The 20,046-nt window shown below is 39.2% G+C and overlaps 1 protein-coding gene across 2 annotated transcripts in view; it reads left to right on the top strand.

Moving 5' to 3' along the window:
- LOC136878853 (DDB1- and CUL4-associated factor 6) overlaps nucleotides 1–20,046 on the top strand; it is a 213,665-nt gene that overhangs the window by 148,696 nt on the left and 44,923 nt on the right. For both annotated transcript variants that reach the window (XM_067152392.2, XM_067152391.2), the window contains exons 10-11: nucleotides 868–981; nucleotides 17,509–17,590. In XM_067152392.2, the coding sequence (XP_067008493.1) occupies nucleotides 868–981; nucleotides 17,509–17,590 (196 nt within the window). The remainder of the gene's footprint in view (nucleotides 1–867; nucleotides 982–17,508; nucleotides 17,591–20,046) is intronic.

Raw genomic sequence — 20,046 nt, 5'->3', positions numbered from 1 at the left:
CGGGTTGCTTTTAATCGAATTTCACTTGTACACTGATACTGCAACTCAAGATTGAACTTTAGCCATAGACCTTCTTATTACTATGTGGATAAGGACTAGTTGTCTATTTTATAAAATATTTTAAATCACCAGTGCAATATCAGACCAACATTATTCATTTCTACACAAACATTTTAAACAAGCTTTAACTGTAAATTATCAATTAAGAACTCATAAAAATTTCACTTTTTGTAATACTCGTTCTTGATGTTATATTTTGACCAAAACAATCAGGACGCGGATTTTTGTCTTTTAGGTATGAGTATAAAAAGGCTGGTGATGCCCTTATAATGGCCGAAACATGTCCCATCAAATTTTAGTATAATAAGATGTAAATCCTAACTTTAGGAACTCAGTTGTATTGAATAGGTTGATCCTAATAAATTTTAGTAATTTTTTTAAACTGATGTACATTTCAATATGGACCAGACATGAAATTTGTAACATGTAATGTACACACCAACTGACCTTATGAGCATCATTCGCCATTCATAACAGAGACTGACTGCTTAAAGAATGGCATTACTAACATAGTTCATACCTCAGTCACTTTCCTGTTGTCAAAGCCAAGGTTGAGGATCAGGTCGATAAATGTTAAAAATTTATTCTAGCCCATACCAGAAGATATAGGGCACTGTAAACACTATATCTCACCTGCAAAGGTATCAGTACTGATTAAGAATATCTTTTTCTTCTTTCTTAGAAGCTTTAACCATTTCTGTTTGTTCCTTCCTTCCTTTATCTACTATTTCTATTAGTACTTGTTCTGAGCTCTTGACATCAGTTGCTGAAGAGATATTTCATTACAGAAGTTATTACTTATTGCAGCAATTGCTGATGATGAGCCATCACAAAATAGTTCAACACATCAGGAGGTGCCAGATTACTGTGATTGTGGGCCTGGTCCAAGCTACTCGAACAATCAGACAGAAAGCGCAGGTGGTAAGTTGACTTGTACAATTATAAGATACGTTTGAACATATTATTAACCCTTTCACACTCAGCACGCCAATCGGCGTGAGAGGTTATGGCGAGAAACTCGTGTACAGCTCACGGCGCCGATACATCGGCTCTGTCCTATTTAGGGATTTTGGTCATTCGCGTGGCTGTTAAATTGTAACAGTTGATCGTGATGGTACCTTAAAGCATTGAACTTGCGTTTTACTCTACAGATATATCCACCAGCCCTACAAAATATTTTTATTTTCGACAAATGAAGTTTGTTGACCGTGAATGTTTATGTTGTGGTTATTTGAAGTTGTTATTGCGTGGATCTGTTTTGGTTGGCTTATGAATACAGCAGTTTGATCTTGCTATGAGTTCAGTTTAGAGTTTATTTTGTTTCTTTGGTATATTGTGTGTTCGCTGTACTTCGCAAGCTATAATTTTACTCCTTTTCATAACTCCGTTGTTGCACGTGCTTGCGACATCTTTTCATCGTAATGGCTAGGCAATATTCAAAGCTGAATGAGGCAGATATCCTTGAATTTTCAGATGATTTACACAGTAATAATGACCTTCTTTTGCCGAAAGTGATTCCCATTATGTGGGAAATGACACAGTCACAGCTGCTCACCGTGCATCGGACTGTGAGGACCTGACATCGATGACTGTTACATGTACAGTGAATAACTTTGTGCCATGCTTCATGAATGAATTGCAGCACACACATCATATTGCTATCAAATTATTCAGAATTAAATGTTCTTTCTTTCACGTCTAAGAGTAAAGAAGGAAGACACAATATTGTCTGATTTTTCTGTCATTAAAAACCATAATTTATTTTTTTAAATTTATTTTCAAAATTTAATATTTTTTTTTTGGCTTGACCAATAACAATACGTCCTAGGTATATTCATTTCTGAAACGATCATTGTTTCCTGTATTAGTGTGATTTATTTTATTTTAATGTGTGTTAGTGTTTACATTTTTTGTAATTTGGTTTGGAAAATCACAGAAATTAGTTTGAGTGTCTTCGAGCAAACCCCTGCATATAGACTGAGTGCCAAAGGGTTAATGCCATTAGCAGGTGGAAGGTAAATTATTCTAATATGTCAGAATAATATTTCTTATCTGTGCTTCATAAATCATAAAGAAGGTTTAACTGAATTCCAGAAATGATTTTTCAGGCACTTGCTTTCGGAGACGATGTAGTGATATGGGGTTGCACAGACGATGAAGTACAGCAGAAACTAAACACCTAGAACTTCCAATTTAAGGAGTATGGCCTTAAAATCAGTCCTACAAAAACAGTAGCATGAAAGCGAGCAGGCAAGGAGGACATCCAAACATTATGCTGGATGAAAAGAAATGAGAAGTCAGTCTTTTCCAATACCTTGGCAGCATTGTAACTCAAGACGGCCAAAGCTCAGCTGAAATTACCAACAGAGTTCAGAAAGGAGCCCATTTTTACCATCAAATCAGGAACCTCCTTTGGTACAGTCAAATGCCTTTGATATCTAAGAAAACTCTGTATCAAGCCTACTTCATACCATTATGGATCGGAAACTCCCACCATCAACAGATGGGATAATAGCAGATTCCAGGCTGCAGAAATGAAATTCCAGAAATCAGTTCTTCAGAAAACAAGACTCAATACGATCAGAAATGAAATGATTTGAAGACATCCAAATGGAACCACTTCGTGCAACTTTTGCAACATCAAGATTGAAATGGTTAGGTCTCTTGAAGACAATGGATCCCAAAAGAGTAGCAAGAGAATGGGTTGAAAGGGACCTGGAGGGCAAGTGACCTAAAGGCAGGAAAAGGACAAGATGGATATCCCAAATAAGAGATGATCTGCAAGGAAGAGGCGTAGAATGGTGTAGAGTTGAAGAGAAGAAATGTACCTCAGCAGACGGAAATAGAGTGTGCTCTTACACCACGCTTGGGGAACTGGAGGTGGTTGAATGATGATGATCTCTGCTTCATATCTTAAGGATAGGTTTCTGTGGTATGTAATGAGTTGGAAAATTTATTTTTGATCATAATCCTTCCAGCGAGCTGGCTAGGATGTTTAAGAATAATGTGCCGCCATGTATTATGGTCCTGGTATGCTTCGTTTCTCTCTAGGGCATCCCATGTTTCTCCTCTCTTCTCTAGGTCTTCTCTTATCTGATTTAAACACCTTTTTCTAGGGCGTCCAATTGGTCTTCGTCCTGGAACGATCTTTTCAAGATACTTCCTGGGTGAGTCTCCTGCACCTGCTTAACGTGTCCTAGCCACTTAAGCCGTGCAACACTCAGCCTTTCTTCCATGGTCAGGTTGACCTGCAGGTCTCTTTGTATCTGATCATTCCTAATTCTGTCCTTCCTTGTTTTCTGTAGAGCTGATCTAAGGAACTTCATTTCAACAGCTTGCAGTTGACTTGCTTCTCTTTTATGTATGATGCAACTCTCCAGACTATACGTCATGATGGGCAGGAGATAAGTCTTAAACAGGGTCTGTTTAGTCCTCTGAGGAACTCCCTTGTGCCAGGCTGAGTGGCTCAGACGATTGAGGTGCTGGCCTTCTGACCCCAACTTGGTAGGTTCGATCCTGGCTCAGTCCGGTGGTATTTGAAGGTGTTCAAATACGTCAGCCTTGTGTCGGTAGATTTACTGGCACGTAAAAGAACTCCCACGGGACTAAATTCCGGCACCTCGGCGTCTCCAAAGACCTTAAAATAGTAGTTAGTGGCACGTAAAGCAAATAACATTATTATCGAACTCCCTTGTTCCATACTATGTTCCGTACTTGATGGAAGAAGTTGGATCCGTTTTGCACCTTATTCAACACTTCATTCTTGGCACTTCCGTCATCCAGATATTTCAAGGTACTCGCACGTTCAATCTTCTCTCCCTCAAGGGTGAGGTTAAAAGGTGTATTTGTCCTACTAACTTTCATTACCACTGTTTTGCTCTTGCTCAGAGTTAAATTATATTCTTTAAATTTGGTGTTCTAAAGATCCAGTCTCCTCTGAACATCTCTCTCAGTTTCTCCCCAAATGGCAACATCAGCAAAAACAAATGCTTTAAGATCTTCTGTATGTATTTCTTTCAGTTTCTTTATAATAGTATCCATGAGTGAAATGAAGAGCAATGGGGAAATAGAACTCCTTTGTTGGACACCTCTTCTTGTTTTAAACCACTGAGATCTTCCATCTCCTACTTACACACTACTTTCACAACCATCACAACCTTGGAGCTGGCATCAGGCATCCATGAGATGCTGGAGATGATCCGCGTCTACATGGATAAATCCTGTCAGGCGTGTCCACGCAGCGGGGGTGGGCAATGGTACTTTAGTCGAAGCTAGGGTAGTGGCCAAGTTCTGGTGGGGACCCAGTCCCATGAGGTATAACATGGGCCCCGCGCACAGGGATACGTGTGAAGACCTTAATGGCAGTAAAAGCGTAAAATGAAAGTTTTCAATACAGCTGAACTGGCGGAGGAGGCAGCTTGTCCATCTGGGATAGTGCAGAAGGAACCCACTGCCTTGTGGAAAGAGGAGGGATTCTCAAAGGCTAAGGGAGTAAACCCTAAAAGAAAATCTTCTGATGCGTTAGGCTTAGCAGGTCAGCAGAAGGGTGTTATTATGTGTTGTCTTCAATCTAAGAATGCGCCTTTGATATTTTGTGTTGGTTTCAATCTAAGAAAGAGCCTTGGATTATTTAATTGTATAGTATAAATCCCAAAATCACAGAAGATGGGAAGATAACCAAGAAGATTGGAAAGAAAGTACAACAGACAAATCGCTTTTACCAGAATGTGAGGGATATTCTGTGGAAACAGGAAGTTCTGTATTCGATCTGTTATGTACCAGTATTGACATATGGAGCAGGTACATAGGAAACACCGAGCTCGATAGCTGCAGTCGCTTAAGTGCGGCCAGTATCCAGTATTCGGGAGATAGTAGGTTCGAACCCCACTGTCGGCAGCCCTGAAAATGGTTTTCCGTGGTTTCCCATTTTCACACCAGGCAAATGCTGGGGCTGTACCTTAATTAAGGCCACGGCCGCTTCCTTCCCACTCCTAGCCCTTTCCTGTCCCATCGTCGCCATAAGACCTATCTGAGTCGGTGCGACGTAAAGCAACTAATAAGAAGGAAAAAAAAAAAAAAAAACCATAGGAAACAGCAAAACAAGATGAGAGCAGAGAGTTCAGGTGGCTGAGATCAAATTCCTTAGAGGGAAGAAGAGGTTGAATCAGAAATGAAGAGATTAGAAAGAGCATTAAAGATTCAAAACAACAGGATCGGATAGAAACAAGCAAGCAGAAATGGCAGGCAACAATGTAGGTCCTTGCTTCATAAGCCAACCCAAAAGGGAGCTGAAACAGAAGAAGAACAACCCCAAAAATCCTATTCATAGCTTGAATTAAAGAGTGGATTTTTATAACATTCCAGTTTGTTCAATTTCTTTGACCATGACATAAGTCTGATCAGAAGTGAGTTTTCAAGGGATTGTGAGATGAATATTGCTGTGCCCAAAAGGTTTAAATGTGTTGTAAAAATGTGGGTGTTCAACGATGTACATTTACTATAACAGTAAGTGTCGTAAGAAGGAGTTCATAGGCAGGTATTTTTAAAACATTCGTGCCGATAAGGGGATGCCATTTTGGCTTTCGTTACTTTGCTGTTATTGAATAACAGCGACGTAATATATCAAGGAATAAGTAGATCCCAGTTTATTGTCTGTGAAGGCAGGCAGGACATAAAGAGGAGCAGTACAACATCAAAGCTGGATAATCACATCTTCAAAGATTAATAAATAATACATGGTAATTAAAGAATAACTAAATAATTAATTCATCAGATCAACATGCAGAGTAAACAAGAAGAGAACAAGATATGCCCACAAAGTAAACAGCAATTTGAGGAGGACAGCAATTCAGTAGAATGTGATGGGATTTGCAAGGCATGGTACCACAAGGAATGCACACATCTGACGACAACGGAATTTAATGCCTTAAAGGGAAAGAAGGGAAACCTTCTATGGATGTGCAGTATATGTCGATGTCTATTAAACATGTTTGGAGTGAACGAAACATCTCCAGAAAAATAATGAAATAAGTAAATCAAATGATTAGCAAACACCAGAAAACCCATAAAGAGCTTAAAGAAAAGATAGATGACATGAACAAGACATTGATGGAAAAAAATGATACTAGTACTCGAAGATCAACTACAACACACAAAGTAAGTGAGAAAGTTTCATACGCAGGAACTTTACATTAAACCGTCATAGGAGTTGAGGAATTTCCGCATATTCACAGAGTGAACGATACGGATAAGGACAGATCCTCAGTCATTCAGATCACTAATGCGGGAAGTAAAATATCAGAAAATAATCTTGAAAATAGGGCATCGAATAGCTTTGTGAAGGAGGTGTAGTTAGGTTATGGATGCAACAGTTGAGAAAGAAAAAGGAAGAGAACATTGAAGAGGAATCGTCTGGAAACAGATTAGAAAATAGGAAAATGAATAGTGCTGTATTCACTGGAAGAATCAATGGAGCCCTGCAAGAGGGACAGATGAGATATAAAAGGAAGGTACAACAGTTGGGAAAGAAAAGACAGTGGACGGCTATCCGCGGCAGGAAGAATAGCACGGATGTATTTGGGGAGTTTTAAGCAGTCGACGACTAAAGAGGACATCAGAACAGTGTTGTTGTTTAAGTCATCAGTCCTTAGACTGGTTTGATACAGCTCTCCATGCCACCCTATCCTGCATCTTACATCTGCTCTAATCTGCTTGTCATATTCATACCTTGGTCCAACCCTACCGTTCTTACCATCTGCACTTCCTTCAAAAACCAACTGAACAAGTCCTGGGTGTCTTAAGATGTGTCCTATCATTCTATCTCTTCTTATCGTCAAATTTAGCCAAATTGATCTCCTCTCACCAATTCGATTCAGTATCTCTTCATTTGTTATTCGATCTATCCATCTCACCTTCAGCATTCTTCTGTAACACCACATTTCAAAAGCTTCTATTATCTTTCTTTCTGAGCTAGTTATCGTCCATGTTTCACTTTCATACAATGCCACGCTCCACACGAAAGTCTTCAAAAACATCTTTCTGATTCCTATATCAATGTTTGAAATGAGCAAATTTCTTTTCGTAAGAAAGCTCTTCCTTGCTGCTAATCTGCATTTTATGTCCTCCTTACTTCTGCCATCATTAGTTATTTGACTACCCAAGTAACAATATTCATCTACTTCCTTTAAGACTTCATTTCCTAATTTTATATTTCCTGCATCACCTGCCATCGTTCGACTGCACTCCATTACTTTTCTTTTGGACTTATTTATTTTCATCTTGTACTCCTTACCCAAGACTTCGTCCATACCATTCAGCAGCTTCTCGAGATTCTCTGCAGTCTCAGATAAAATAACAATATCATCGGCAAATCTCAAGGTTTCAATTTCCTCTCCTTGGATTGTGATTCCCTTTCCAAATTCCTGTTTGATTTCCTTTACTGCCTGTTCTATGTAAACATTGAAAAGGAGGGGGGACAGACTGCAGCCTTGCCCCACTCCTTTCTGGATTGCTGCTTCTTTTTCAAAGCCCTCGATTCTTATCACTGCAGACTGATTTTTATACAGATTGTAGATAATTCTTCGTTCTCGGTATCTGATCCCAATCATCTTCAGAATCCTACAAGTAGCTTGGTCCAATCAACATTATCGAATGCCTTTTCTAGATCTACGAATGGCATGTACGTGGGCTTATCCTTCTTGATTCGGTCCTCTAAGATCAGACGTAAAGTCAGAATTGCTTCACGTGTTCCTACATTTCTTCTGAAGCCAAATTGATCTTCTCCCAACTCAGCTTCAACTTTTTTTTCCATTCTTCTGTAAATAATATGTGTTAAAATTTTGCAGGCATGAGATACTCAACTAATGGTGAGATAATTTTCACACCTGTCAGCACCGGCTTTCTTGGGAATAGGTACAACAACATTCTACCAAAAATCGGATGGGACTTCTCCTGTCTCATACATCTTACACACTAAATGGAATAGCCTTGCCATGCTGGTCTCTCCTAAGACAGTCAGTAATTCAGAGGGAATGTCATCAATTCCAGGTGCCTTGTTCTTATTTAGGTCGCTCACAGCTCTGTCAAACTCTGATCTCAAGATTGGGTCTCCCATTTCATCAGCATTAATAGCCTATTCTTGTTCCAGAACCAAATTATCTACATCTACACCTTGATACAACTGTTGGATATGTTCCTGCCATCTTTCTGTTTTGTCTTCTTTCCCTAGAAGTGGCTTTCCATCTGAGCTCTTAATATTCAAACACCTAGATTTCCTTTCTCCAAAGGTTTCTTTGATTTTCCTGAATGCAGCATCTACCTTTCCTAGGACCATACAACCTTCGACATCCTTGCACTTCTCCTTCAGCCAGTCTTCCTTAGCTACCTTGCACTTTCTATCCACTTCATTCTCTAGTCATCTGTATTCTTTTCTGCCCTCTTCATTTCTAGCATTCTTGTATTTTCGTCGTTCATCAATCAGGTCTAGTATCTCCTGAGTTATCCACTGATTCTTAGTTGATCTTTTCTTCCTTCCTAACATTTCTTCAGCAGCCCTGCTGACTTCATTTTTCATGACTATCCACTTTTCCTCTATTGTGTTTCTTTCAGCCTTTTCATTTAGTCCTTTTGCAACATGTTCCTTGAAACAATCCCTCATGCTCTTTACTTTCAACTTGTCTAGATCCCATCTTTTTGCATTCTTTCCTTTCTTCAATTTCTTCAACTTCAGATGGCTTTTCATGACCAAGTTGTGGTCAGAGTCCACGTCTGCTCCTGGGAAAGTTTTGCAATCCAACACCTGGTTTCTGAATCTCTGCCTAATCATAATGAAGTCTATTTGATACCTTCCAGTGTCTCCAGGTCTCGTCCACGTATACAGCCGTCGTTTGTGGTGTTTGAACCAAGTATTGGCAAGGACTAAATTATGATCAGTGCAGAATTCAACCAGCCGACTTCCTCTTTCGTTCCTTTGTCCCAATCCAAATTCCCCTACTGTACTACCTTCTCTTCCTTGGCCTACCACTGCATTCCAGTCTCCCATCACAATTAGATTCTCGTCACCTTTTACATATTGTATTAAATCTTCTATCTCTTCATATATTCTTTCGATTTCGTCATCTGCTGAGCTAGTAGGCATATAGACCTGCACTATTGTGGTGGACATTGGTTTGGTGTCTATCTTGACGACAATAATTCTTTCACTATGCTGATCATAGTAGCTTACTCGCTGCCCTATTTTCTTATTCATTATTAAGCCAACTCCTGCATTTCCTCTGTTTGATTTTGTGTTGATAATTCGGTAGTCGCCTGACCAAAAATCCTGTTCTTCCTGCTAATGTACTTCACTTACACCAACTACATCTAACTTTAGTCTATCCATCTCCCTTTTCAGATTCTCTAATCTACCACAACGATTCAAACTTCTAACATTCCACGCTCCGACTCGCAGAATGACAGTATCCATCTTCCTGATGATCGCCCCCTCTCGTGTAGTCCCCACCCGGAGATCCGAATGGGGGACTAGTTTACCTCCGGAATATTTTACCCGGGAGGAAGCCATCATCAGTTACGGCTGTAGTTTCCTGTTGCTTTCAGCCGTGTAGCAGTATCAACACAGCTAAGCCTTGTTGAGTGTTATTACAAGGCCATATCAGTCAATCATCCAGACTGCCGCCCTTGCAACTTCCGAAAGGCTGCTACCCCACTTTCGATGAACCATTCCTTAGTCTGGTCTCTCAACAGATACCCATCCGATATGGTTGCACCTGCGGTTCGGCTATCTGCTTCATTGAGACATGCAAGCCTCCCCATCGCGGCAAGGTCACATGGTTCGCAGGGGAGGCATCAGAACATACTTGGAGGAAAATGAAGTTAGTGAGGTAATAGAATGTACAAACTTGCCTAACAAGGGATACAGCAAACCATTCAAACTTGATATGCCTTTCTCTGGAAAAAAAGAGGTAGATGACAAAAATTTCTGGCCAAAAGGCATAATTTTTCGCCACTTTCAATTTTCATAGCAGGGGAAGGTCAGACAGATACCAGTTGACTAACTCAGCTCTCATTAAAGTTTTGAATTTCAATCAATCAGTGAAACTTTGTGAATTAAGGTGCCTTTTATGGAATGTTGAAGGATTAAATGGTGTATTAAGTATAGTTGCTGAAAAATTGTTTAGTACATATGACATAGTGATACTGACTGAAACATTCCTATAACGTCTTATCTGCAGGTGCAAGGAAAATATGCAGTGTATAACTTTGCATCTCAAGGAGATAGAGGGCAGCCTAAAGAGGGAATTTCATGTCTTTTAAGCCCATCTCTTTGCCCATTCAAAGTAGTATATAAAACAGACAATCTCTTATTGGTTCAAACAACAATTTGTTGGATAATCAGCTTATACTTTCAGCCAGAGTGGAAGTCTTATGAGATTATTCAAGAAATTAATACAGCTCTTGCGCAAGTGGATGACAACAAACATCTGATTCTAGGGGGATATTTCAACTGCAGAATTGATGAATATCAGAACAAAAAAGTGCAGACTGTTATTCAATATCTGGAGAAAGGAGGAGTCACTCTGCACAATAAAAAAAATGAACATACATACATAGGACCGAATGGAAGCAGTTGCATAAACCTTTTATTCAGTAACATTGAAAGCCAATAGGAAAACACAACCAAAGTTTTGCACGGAGTAATCATAAGGAAACACATTTCAGTACAAATGACATTTGCATTAACAACTGAAATTGAAGGAGAAGCACCTCAGGAAACATCGTCGAGAAAGCTAGGTATGAAAAAACTTAATGACAACAGGGTCAAAATACCTATTATATTTTAACTAATTAAGAAGAGCAATGTAGATAAAGCACTGGAAAGAATAAAAGAAGTCATTAAACATGAGATTAAATAGCAAGAGTCGCCTATAAGGAAGGCGAAGCCTTGGTTCAATCGACTATGCTTCTCTAAGTGGAAAGAAGCTATTGAAGCTCTACATAAAACAAAGAATTTACCAACTGTTGAAAACTTAAAGGAATATGCTGAGAAAAGAAGAATATATAAAATTATAATTAAATAGGCAAGGTGACATTACAGTCAGAAAGAAGAAGAACTGATAGCACTAGTTAAGAAAGAACCATTTAAAATTTTGAAGCAAAACAGCTGTTTCCAAGACATCTAGCCATACAATCATGAGAGACACATTTTACAGATATCCTACAATCCAGAGATACCAGACAGCAGAATGATAGAGTAAATAATTCCTTAGAATTGGATCTATTCACAATAACTGAAATAAAAGATATAATACTAAAAAAAGCAAGACGGAAAAGCAGCTGGTCACGATTTGATCTCCTATGAGCACATCAAAGCAAGCTGGATGACGTTGAAAGAACTGATATTAGATCTATTGAATAAATGTCTAACTGAAGGAATTATACCCCATACATGGAGACATTCCATATTAAAAATTCTGTATAAAGGAAAGGAAGATATAAATTACCCAAACTCATATTGTGGAATTGCATTAGGAAACACACTATTTAAAATCTTCACAGAACTAATATCAAAGAGATTAGAAAAACTAGTTGAGCACTGCATCCCGGAGGAACAGTTTGGTTTCAGGACCGGAAGATCGACTCTTCATGCAATTAAATGTCTTCTTGAAGAAATTGAAGAAACATATAGAATTCCAAAAAGGAAGCTATATGCTGTTTTCATAGACTTTTAAAAAGCGTTTGACTCGATTAGCAGGAGACTGATATTGGATAAGTTAGAAAACATCATAGGAGATCATTATGTCTTGCGGATAATCAGAAGTATTTTATCAGAGAATTATGTCGGTGTGGTCGATAATTTATTAATATCAAAACTCATAGTGCAGACTGTAGGAGTACTTCAAGGAGACCATATAAGCCCTTTATTATTTAATATAGGAACACATGATGTAGTACAAGCCACCACTTCAGAACAAGTCAAGATTTTAATCTTCGCAGATGACATGGTCTTGTTATCGCCGATTCTAGGACAATTACAGGAATCCCTGGACAAACTAAGTGGTCTGATGAGAATCAATTAACTATCAACAAAAATAAGACTGTAGGTATGATATTCAGAATGGGAGGCAGAACCTCAGACAAAGAAACTTTAACATGTGAGGATGCCAAAATTAACATAGTCAACAAATGTAAATATTTAAGAATAACCATGCAGACTAGAGGGATAGTGTTCAGGGAACTCATCAGAGAGAGAATCATAGCTGGAATATTGGCAATCAACAGCATCAAGCACTCAAACCAGATCTCTATCGACACCGCAAGGATTTTGTTTAGGGTTAAAATAACACCTGTGGTTACCTAAAGAATGTCCGACTCGTTGGCTGAATGGTCAGCATACTGGCCTTCGGTTCAGAGGGTCCCAGGTTCGATTCCCAGCCGGGTCGGGGATTTTAACCTTCATTGGTTAATTCCAGTGTCCCGAGGGCTGGATGTTTGTACTGTCCCCAACATTCCTGCAACTCACACACCACACATAACACTATCCTCCACCACAATAACACGCAGTTACCTACACATGGCAGATGCCGCCCACCCTCATCGGTGGGTCTGCCTTACAAGGGCTGCACCCGGCTAGAAATAGCAACACGAAATTATTATTTATACCTAAAGAATGGAACTCATTTGGGACTATCTTAACAAATAGGAATTAAGAGTTGAAGAAGGTAAAAGCGATCTACTTAAAAAGATTTCTAAGTGTATCAAAATTCTCTCTATCTTGTTTAGTATATGAAATGACAAGAGAAAACTTCTTTATTGAAGATCTTCGGATTCAGATGCATCTGCCGTACACGACGAGCTAAGGAGACCTCTTGGACAAACTGAAGAGGAAGAAAGAAGAAATATGGGAAGTCTTCTACTCTTCTGATGTGATGAAAACAACAGAGTGGACAGATAGTGGTTACGAATGAGACATTCAGTGACCTGCTTTGCTGTTCACAGGTTTCATCATAAGTGCTGTCAGTGCAAGACGTATCATGTACCAGATCTTCAGTGTGTGTGCTTTTGGTGTGGCAAGCGATGTGATAGATATCATGTCTCTCATTGTCAGAAAAGAAATATGTCCTTGACTGAATTAAGTAAGGAATCATTCATTTGTATATACCCTGTAATTACATTTGGTCATTTGCCCCATTAAACATTTTTTTCTTTTTTTTCTTTTTTTTCTTAGGCAAACATAGGTCTTGCCAATATCTTATGGAGTGTGCTTTTGTTTCTAGAAAAGTTTTCAGTGATTTCAGAATATTATCTGCCAACATGTTTAAAAAGGACTTTAGTAGCTTATTTACAAGAGTATGTAAACTCTTTCCTAAAAACTTGTTTGCCTTACCAGTCTAAATGTTCAGATGGTTAGATGATCAAATTACTACTGTACACATCAACTGTAATGTAGTTGGATAGGTGCTCACCTTCTGTCATCATCATGGATTAAATTCAACCAAAGACAGTAAATTTTTGAAAACAGAAGAAATCGGTACCATACATCATGTTATTCGTGTTGACATACAGCAGAGCTCTAGAGAACACTTAATTCATTGGGCAAAATTCTGCCATTGGTCTCATTCTGAACATCTTTTTTGAAATGTTATTAGTCTGATTAGAGTTAACTCCGTATTAACAAGAACAAAATATTAGAATTAACTATGGACTCGCCCATGTTAGAGTTAACTCGTAAGTCTCACATTTCGATGACTAAGGCTGTAGGATATTGCAAGAAAAGATTCAAAGGTAACTGGAATTTGAACTTGGTGTCCATCAGGGTTCTTCACCTCTGATTTTGAAAGTTTCATACCGAGTCTTCAAAATTATGGATCATTTTATCATTATTGTACAGTTTAAGAAAAAAGCACTTTTAATGAAGAGAATTTTTTTTTTTTTTTTTTTCCACTCACCATCAAGATTATGACAAAGGTATGCAGGTGACGTGGTATCAGCATTCAGTCAACAAAACTATACAAGGCACCAGAACCTGACAGTAATTGCCTGAATATGTCATAGAAAGAGAATTCCCTAACACAGAGCTCACAAGACACTACAGCTAGTGCCTCAACAGGTTAGACTTGTTTCTTCGGGAAGCTTCTTTTATGCCTCACCATTGTCACTGAAGGCAAGAACAGGGCTACCGTATCACTGCCATGTGTTGCTATCGAGGGGAATTATACTTCCACATGATTTCTGTTCATAGCATCAACATCATGATCATCATCAACCATCCGACCTTGCTAAGCATACGAACAAGAAAAATTTGCACAGTGAGAATGCATGGGTGTTATTATTAACAGTTTTCAAAATTATCATTTGTTTTGCCGTATCAATCTCAAAATTATCATATACCCACATAATTATCAAACAGGTCAGCATCCCTGTTTGTTTGAAGTATCATGATCAAGTTACAGGTATCATTAGTTTTCAATGTCAATTTTACCAAATTACATCTTTCTGTATGGACTAAAAGTTGTTTTGGTAGACATTTTCTTACAAGCAAGGGCAATAATTGTGAGATGGATAATCATAAGGACCTGAGAATGTTTCAGATGCTGGTTTTGTTTGGGTAAAACAGCAGCCTGATACTACTGTTTTGCTTCAGAAAAGTTTGAAATAAAGTTTTACATAAGATGCAAGCCTATAAGCAGTATTCTAATTCCTAGAATGGCAGCACTTCAGTGGAGAACCAACAGCAACCCAACAGACCTTCAAATGTTGTTGAAATGAACGGTTATAGTTATTTCATAGAGTTATGTACAGGGTTACGAGGTGTGGCTTGGCTGAATGGTCAGCATTGAGGCCTTTGATTCAGAGGGTCCTCAGTTTGATTCCTGGTGGAGTCTGGATTTGAGTCTTGTGTGGTTAATTTTTATTTTATGACCCAGGAACTGGGTGTTTGTGTTTGTCCCAACACTTTCCTCTTCATATGTACTGAATACACTAGTAACCACCACAGCAGAACTCAGTAGTGAATACCTCCTTCCATACAGTGTTGGCATCAGGACAGTCATCTGTTCGTAAAACAAGGCAAAACATCTGTGACTCCACCAGATTGTGGGAAAAGTGGCAGAAGATGATATAGACGTACAAGGTTTTGAAATGAGATGTGCTAACATATTCAAAGAAATTGTAAGGTTTAGTGTAAGTCCAGTTAAGCATTCCAAACAGCTACCTTCACTGGGCAGAGAGTTCTGATGAAATAGCATTATACTTCCAAAGTACTGGAAAGTTTCAACTTCATGACCGTAAATTATCAACATTTTCTACACATTTTAGTTTTGTACATTTGACCACATTTTGAAATTTTAAAACTGCATAGTTGTTTGTGGTTGGAGGAAAGAATAGTTGAGACTCATAATTACTAGTTACAAAAGAAAGAAAAATATCACTAAGTACAGAATATACATAGAACTTTTAGATTTTCATCACCGAGCGAGTTGGCCGTACAGTTAGTATCACATAGGTGTGAGTTTGCATTTGGGAGATGGTGGGTTCAAATCCCATCATCGCCAGCCCTGAAGATGGTTTTTCGTTCTTTCCCATTTCCACACCAGACAAATGCTGGAGTTGTACCGTAATGAAGGTCACGGCTACTACCTTTCCAATCTTAGCCCTATCCCATCCTTTCATCGACCAAAACCTTTGATGTGTTAGTGCGATGTTAAACTGCTAGCAAAAAAAGTTTTATTGCAATTGAAATTACCTGAGTGTGAGCTGAAAGACATATTTCTTCATAAATATAAATAATGTTCCAAAATATAAAAGAGAGAAAAAACATGCATTTCTATATCTTCTCACAACTCTTCCTTGCTTATAGTAGACATTTTTTTTAAAGGAAAATTAGTTTATTTCCCTTGAAATGTGTTAAAGAAGAGATTTGACAGTACATACATACATACATACATACATACATACATACATACATACATACATACATACCTAAGTCTGTAGCGTTTTTGTTTTGCGAATTGGTACTCCGGTTGCTATGGGTTTATTTTTCGATTGTCATTTTTTATTTGTAGTTCAATGTTTGTATTTGAGGTTACATATTGAAGTTTTGTCATTTGCAGATAGTGAGTGGAGCTGTGGACACTAGAAAATGTAGTGCCAAGTAGAGAAATTGGAACATTTCCGACATATTCTTCTCTTTGAGTTCAGTACAGGAACGCAAGCAGCGGAGGTGGCAAGAAACATTTGCATCGTGTATGGGGATAATGCCATCGGAGAGAGCACGGCAAGAAAATGGTTTTCTCGTTTTAAGCAGAATAGTTTTGACATTAGTGACTCTACAAGTTCAGGAAGACCTTTGGGGTTTGACTAAGATTGTTTAAACGCATTAATCCCAGATGATTCACATCAGTGTACTCGAGAACTGGCAAATGCAAATGAACTGTGATCATTCCACCTTCATGCAACATTTTCATTCAGTGGGCAAGGTTCAAAAATCGGGTGTATGGGTACCGCATACTCTAAGCTAAAACCACAAAAATCAGCAGGTGGCCATATGTGTATGTCTGCTTACTCGTCATCGATTGTCTAACGAACAACACGGACCATTCCTATCCTGTATCATTACTGGTGATGAGAAATGGTGCTAACATCAGGAAAAGAAAGGAATGGTTGAGCCCAAAGAAAAAAAGCAACTTTCCGTACAAAGATGTGCGTGCATCCACAAAAGATAATGTTATGCATCTGGTACTATGAATTGCTTCTGTGAGGTGTAACCATCACTGCTGACATTGCTAACAACTGAGACATCTTGCAGATACAGTCCAAGAAAACTGACCAACAAGACTGGGTGAAGTGATGCTGCTCCATGATAATGCCCAACCACACTCTGCTAACCTGACAAAAAACACTATACAGGAGTTGGTCTGGGAAGTCATTCTGTACCCAGCTTATTCTCCTGATCTTGCTCCCTCAGATTTTCACTTTTCCGCTCTCTATCGAACAACCTTCAAGGAACTTCCTTTGTGGATGAAAATATGCTCCGAACATGGCTTGACAAGTTCTTTGACTCAAAACCACATGATTTCTACAGGCGCGGAACGGGATATATACCCCAGCGTTGGCGGACTGTTGTAAATAATAAAGGAGAATATATTACTGATGATTAACGTCCCTCGTATGTGTATCTGATATGTTTAATGAACTTATGGAAAAATGCTACAAACTTATGTACCATCCCAATAAATACATACATACATACATACATACATACATACATACATACATACATACATACATACATACATACATATTAAGTGTATCCAAAAAATCTTAGTAGTCCCCATTACTGCTAAGAAGCCCCTGTCTATGGTTGATGAAATACTCTGTGTTTGTCAGTGCAGCTAGCCACAAATCTCGCCCATTGAAGTTTACCATTCATTTACTTACTCACTCTGTTACTAGATGCTGCTTTTGATGGAGAAGATGATTACAATGACAGTGACGAAGATGATGAGGATGAAATGCTGATGCCAACCACTAGAAGGTATGACAGTTAAGTTTATTTTCCTCTCTCGCTCTGGAGGCTGAGGTTTTCTTTAAACTGTAAGGTTTATCAACAGATGAACAATTGCCTTTATTCCTTTTCTAGTCCTGTTCTCAAATTAAGTACAGATCCACCTACTAGTGTAGAAATTCTATAATACCAAATATCAGGTAGTCTAGTCATTAAAGTTCTTTTGAAATACTGTAAAGAAGATTCTAAGAATTGATTGTGCATTTTTCATTTATTTTAAAATACAAAATAATTAATTTACTAAGTAACTTTCATGCATACAACAGGAGGATGTACTCTGATTACAAACGAAAAGTGTTGCTTTGTAAATACACTGCTGGCCATTAAAATTGCTACACCATGAAGGTGGCAGGCAACAATAGTCAAATTTGCATGAAAGATACATGTTGCAATATGCAAGTGATTAATTTTTCAGCACATGTACAGGTAGGAGTAATGCCATCAACAGTCCGTGTAGAAAGGAAGATTGCACGGCGGGTTTCACAGTCAGAAGTCGCATTCAAGCCTTGGTTGTTTGTGTAAAGGTCATGGTATGCCTTGTGTAAGAGGGGGCAACACTTACCAGCACGTGTTTGAATTTGACCCACTGCAGGATCATATGGCCTGTTGGGACTGTGGTTTACCGGTCCACAATATTTCTGCTTGCTTTGGTTAGGATCTCATGACTGTTACTCGAAAATGGAATCCATGGGTCCAGGAGGACCATACAGAACGCCATGCAGGATCTCGGGGGCTTCCGGCCACTGACACCCAAAAGGACAGCCATATTCTCAGTACAGGCCCGTGATGTACCCTGAATCAGGAACTTGACTCGTTAACAGGATGATAAGTGCCCGCACGGATAGTGCGACGTTGTCTGCGCTACCACGGACTGTCAAAGCGGCGACCAATGTTGCGGCTTCCCTTGATGCCGCAGCAGAGGCAGATGCTCCTGCAGTGGTATGTTGAACGGTGACCGTGGATACAGGAGTGACACCACATCGTCTTTTCCGACTAATGCCAATTCATATTACAAGTTTTCCAAGTTCTTGATTAATGCCCATTCTGCGTACAGTATCTTGATGGTCGTATCCATATATGGAGGTACTGAGGAGGATGAACGTTGTCACCTTGCATTCATCATTGTCGTACGAGCCCAGCTCCTGTAGTGATGGTATAGGTTGTTGCATAACTGGTAATCTGGACAGCCGCCATTACATCTGTGATTCATTAAGGCCCATGGTTGTGCCCTCTCTTTGAGGTATCTGTGATGCTACCTATCAACAGGACAAAGCATAACCGCATGTTTCCAGTGCTATCCTGACCTCCTTCGATGATAAAGAGAGGTGTTGGACTGTTCACCTGGCCTGCATGTTTTCCAGATCTGTTGCTCAATGAGAACACCCGGTCATTGGTTGCCGAGGGACTGGAACGCCACCACTCACCAGCCACTATGATCAATGGAACTCTGGCATAGAGTTGAAGCCGTATGGAATGATGTAATATATCTGTCAATCAAGCTCAGTTCAGCTCAGTGCTCAGCTGGATTGCAACTGTTACTGCCAGAGATGGCAGCTGTGGGTACTAATTTCTGCATGCTCTGTACCTCAAAATTACCTGTAAAGTAAATCATGTCTTCCACCCATTATCCTGTAAATATGATTCTGATCTCTGCTTACCTTCCTGGTGTAACAATTTTAATGGCAAATATTTTAAACTAGCAAGGTACCCGTGCTTCGCTACGGTATTATACTGAAATTTGTAATTGAATGCTTATTGTTTTAGATATATAATCCGCCGAAATTCGCGGTCTGACACGTTTTCAGCGAGAATCCACCAATATTCCCGATCTGACTCGTTTTCTATTATATTACGCCACGTTTCCTCCCATTTTTCAATCTTCCTTTCCAGCAATCGATTTCGTACTTCCCGGGCTAGGCTCAGGTATTCTTCCCGGTCAGTTGGGTCCGTAAATCTTTGCCAGACCGTATTTTATTTTAATCATTTTTAATCTGGATAAAATCCTTCAGGAGATCCGGCGTGGTGTCATATTGGGTGCCTTGGCGGCACTGAACCCGCGGACGGACTGCATTCTAAGTCATTACCCGTCCAGGAGCCGTTTCCAGCGCGGTCCGCACATTTGACGACGATCCGGAACATTATTATTATTATTATTATTATTATTATTATTATTATTATTATTATTATTATTATTATTAATGTTATTCCTCTTCTTCTTCTTATTATTATGTGTTGCTGGGATGAATGATGACAGGGAAAACCGGAGTATCCGGAGAAAAACCTGTCCCGCCTCCGTTTTGTCCAGCACGAATGTCACATGGAGTGACCGGGATTTGAACCACGGAACCCCAGCTGTGAGAGGCCGGCGCGCTGCCGCCTGAGCAACGGAGGATCCTTATAAGTACATTAAGAACAGTAAAATCAAT

The sequence above is a fragment of the Anabrus simplex genome, chromosome 8 (genome assembly GCF_040414725.1).
Source record: "Anabrus simplex isolate iqAnaSimp1 chromosome 8, ASM4041472v1, whole genome shotgun sequence".
Taxonomy (NCBI): domain Eukaryota; kingdom Metazoa; phylum Arthropoda; class Insecta; order Orthoptera; family Tettigoniidae; genus Anabrus; species Anabrus simplex.
The sequence above is the reverse complement of the archived record's forward strand: the minus strand, read 5'-3'. Positions and strand labels throughout refer to the sequence as shown.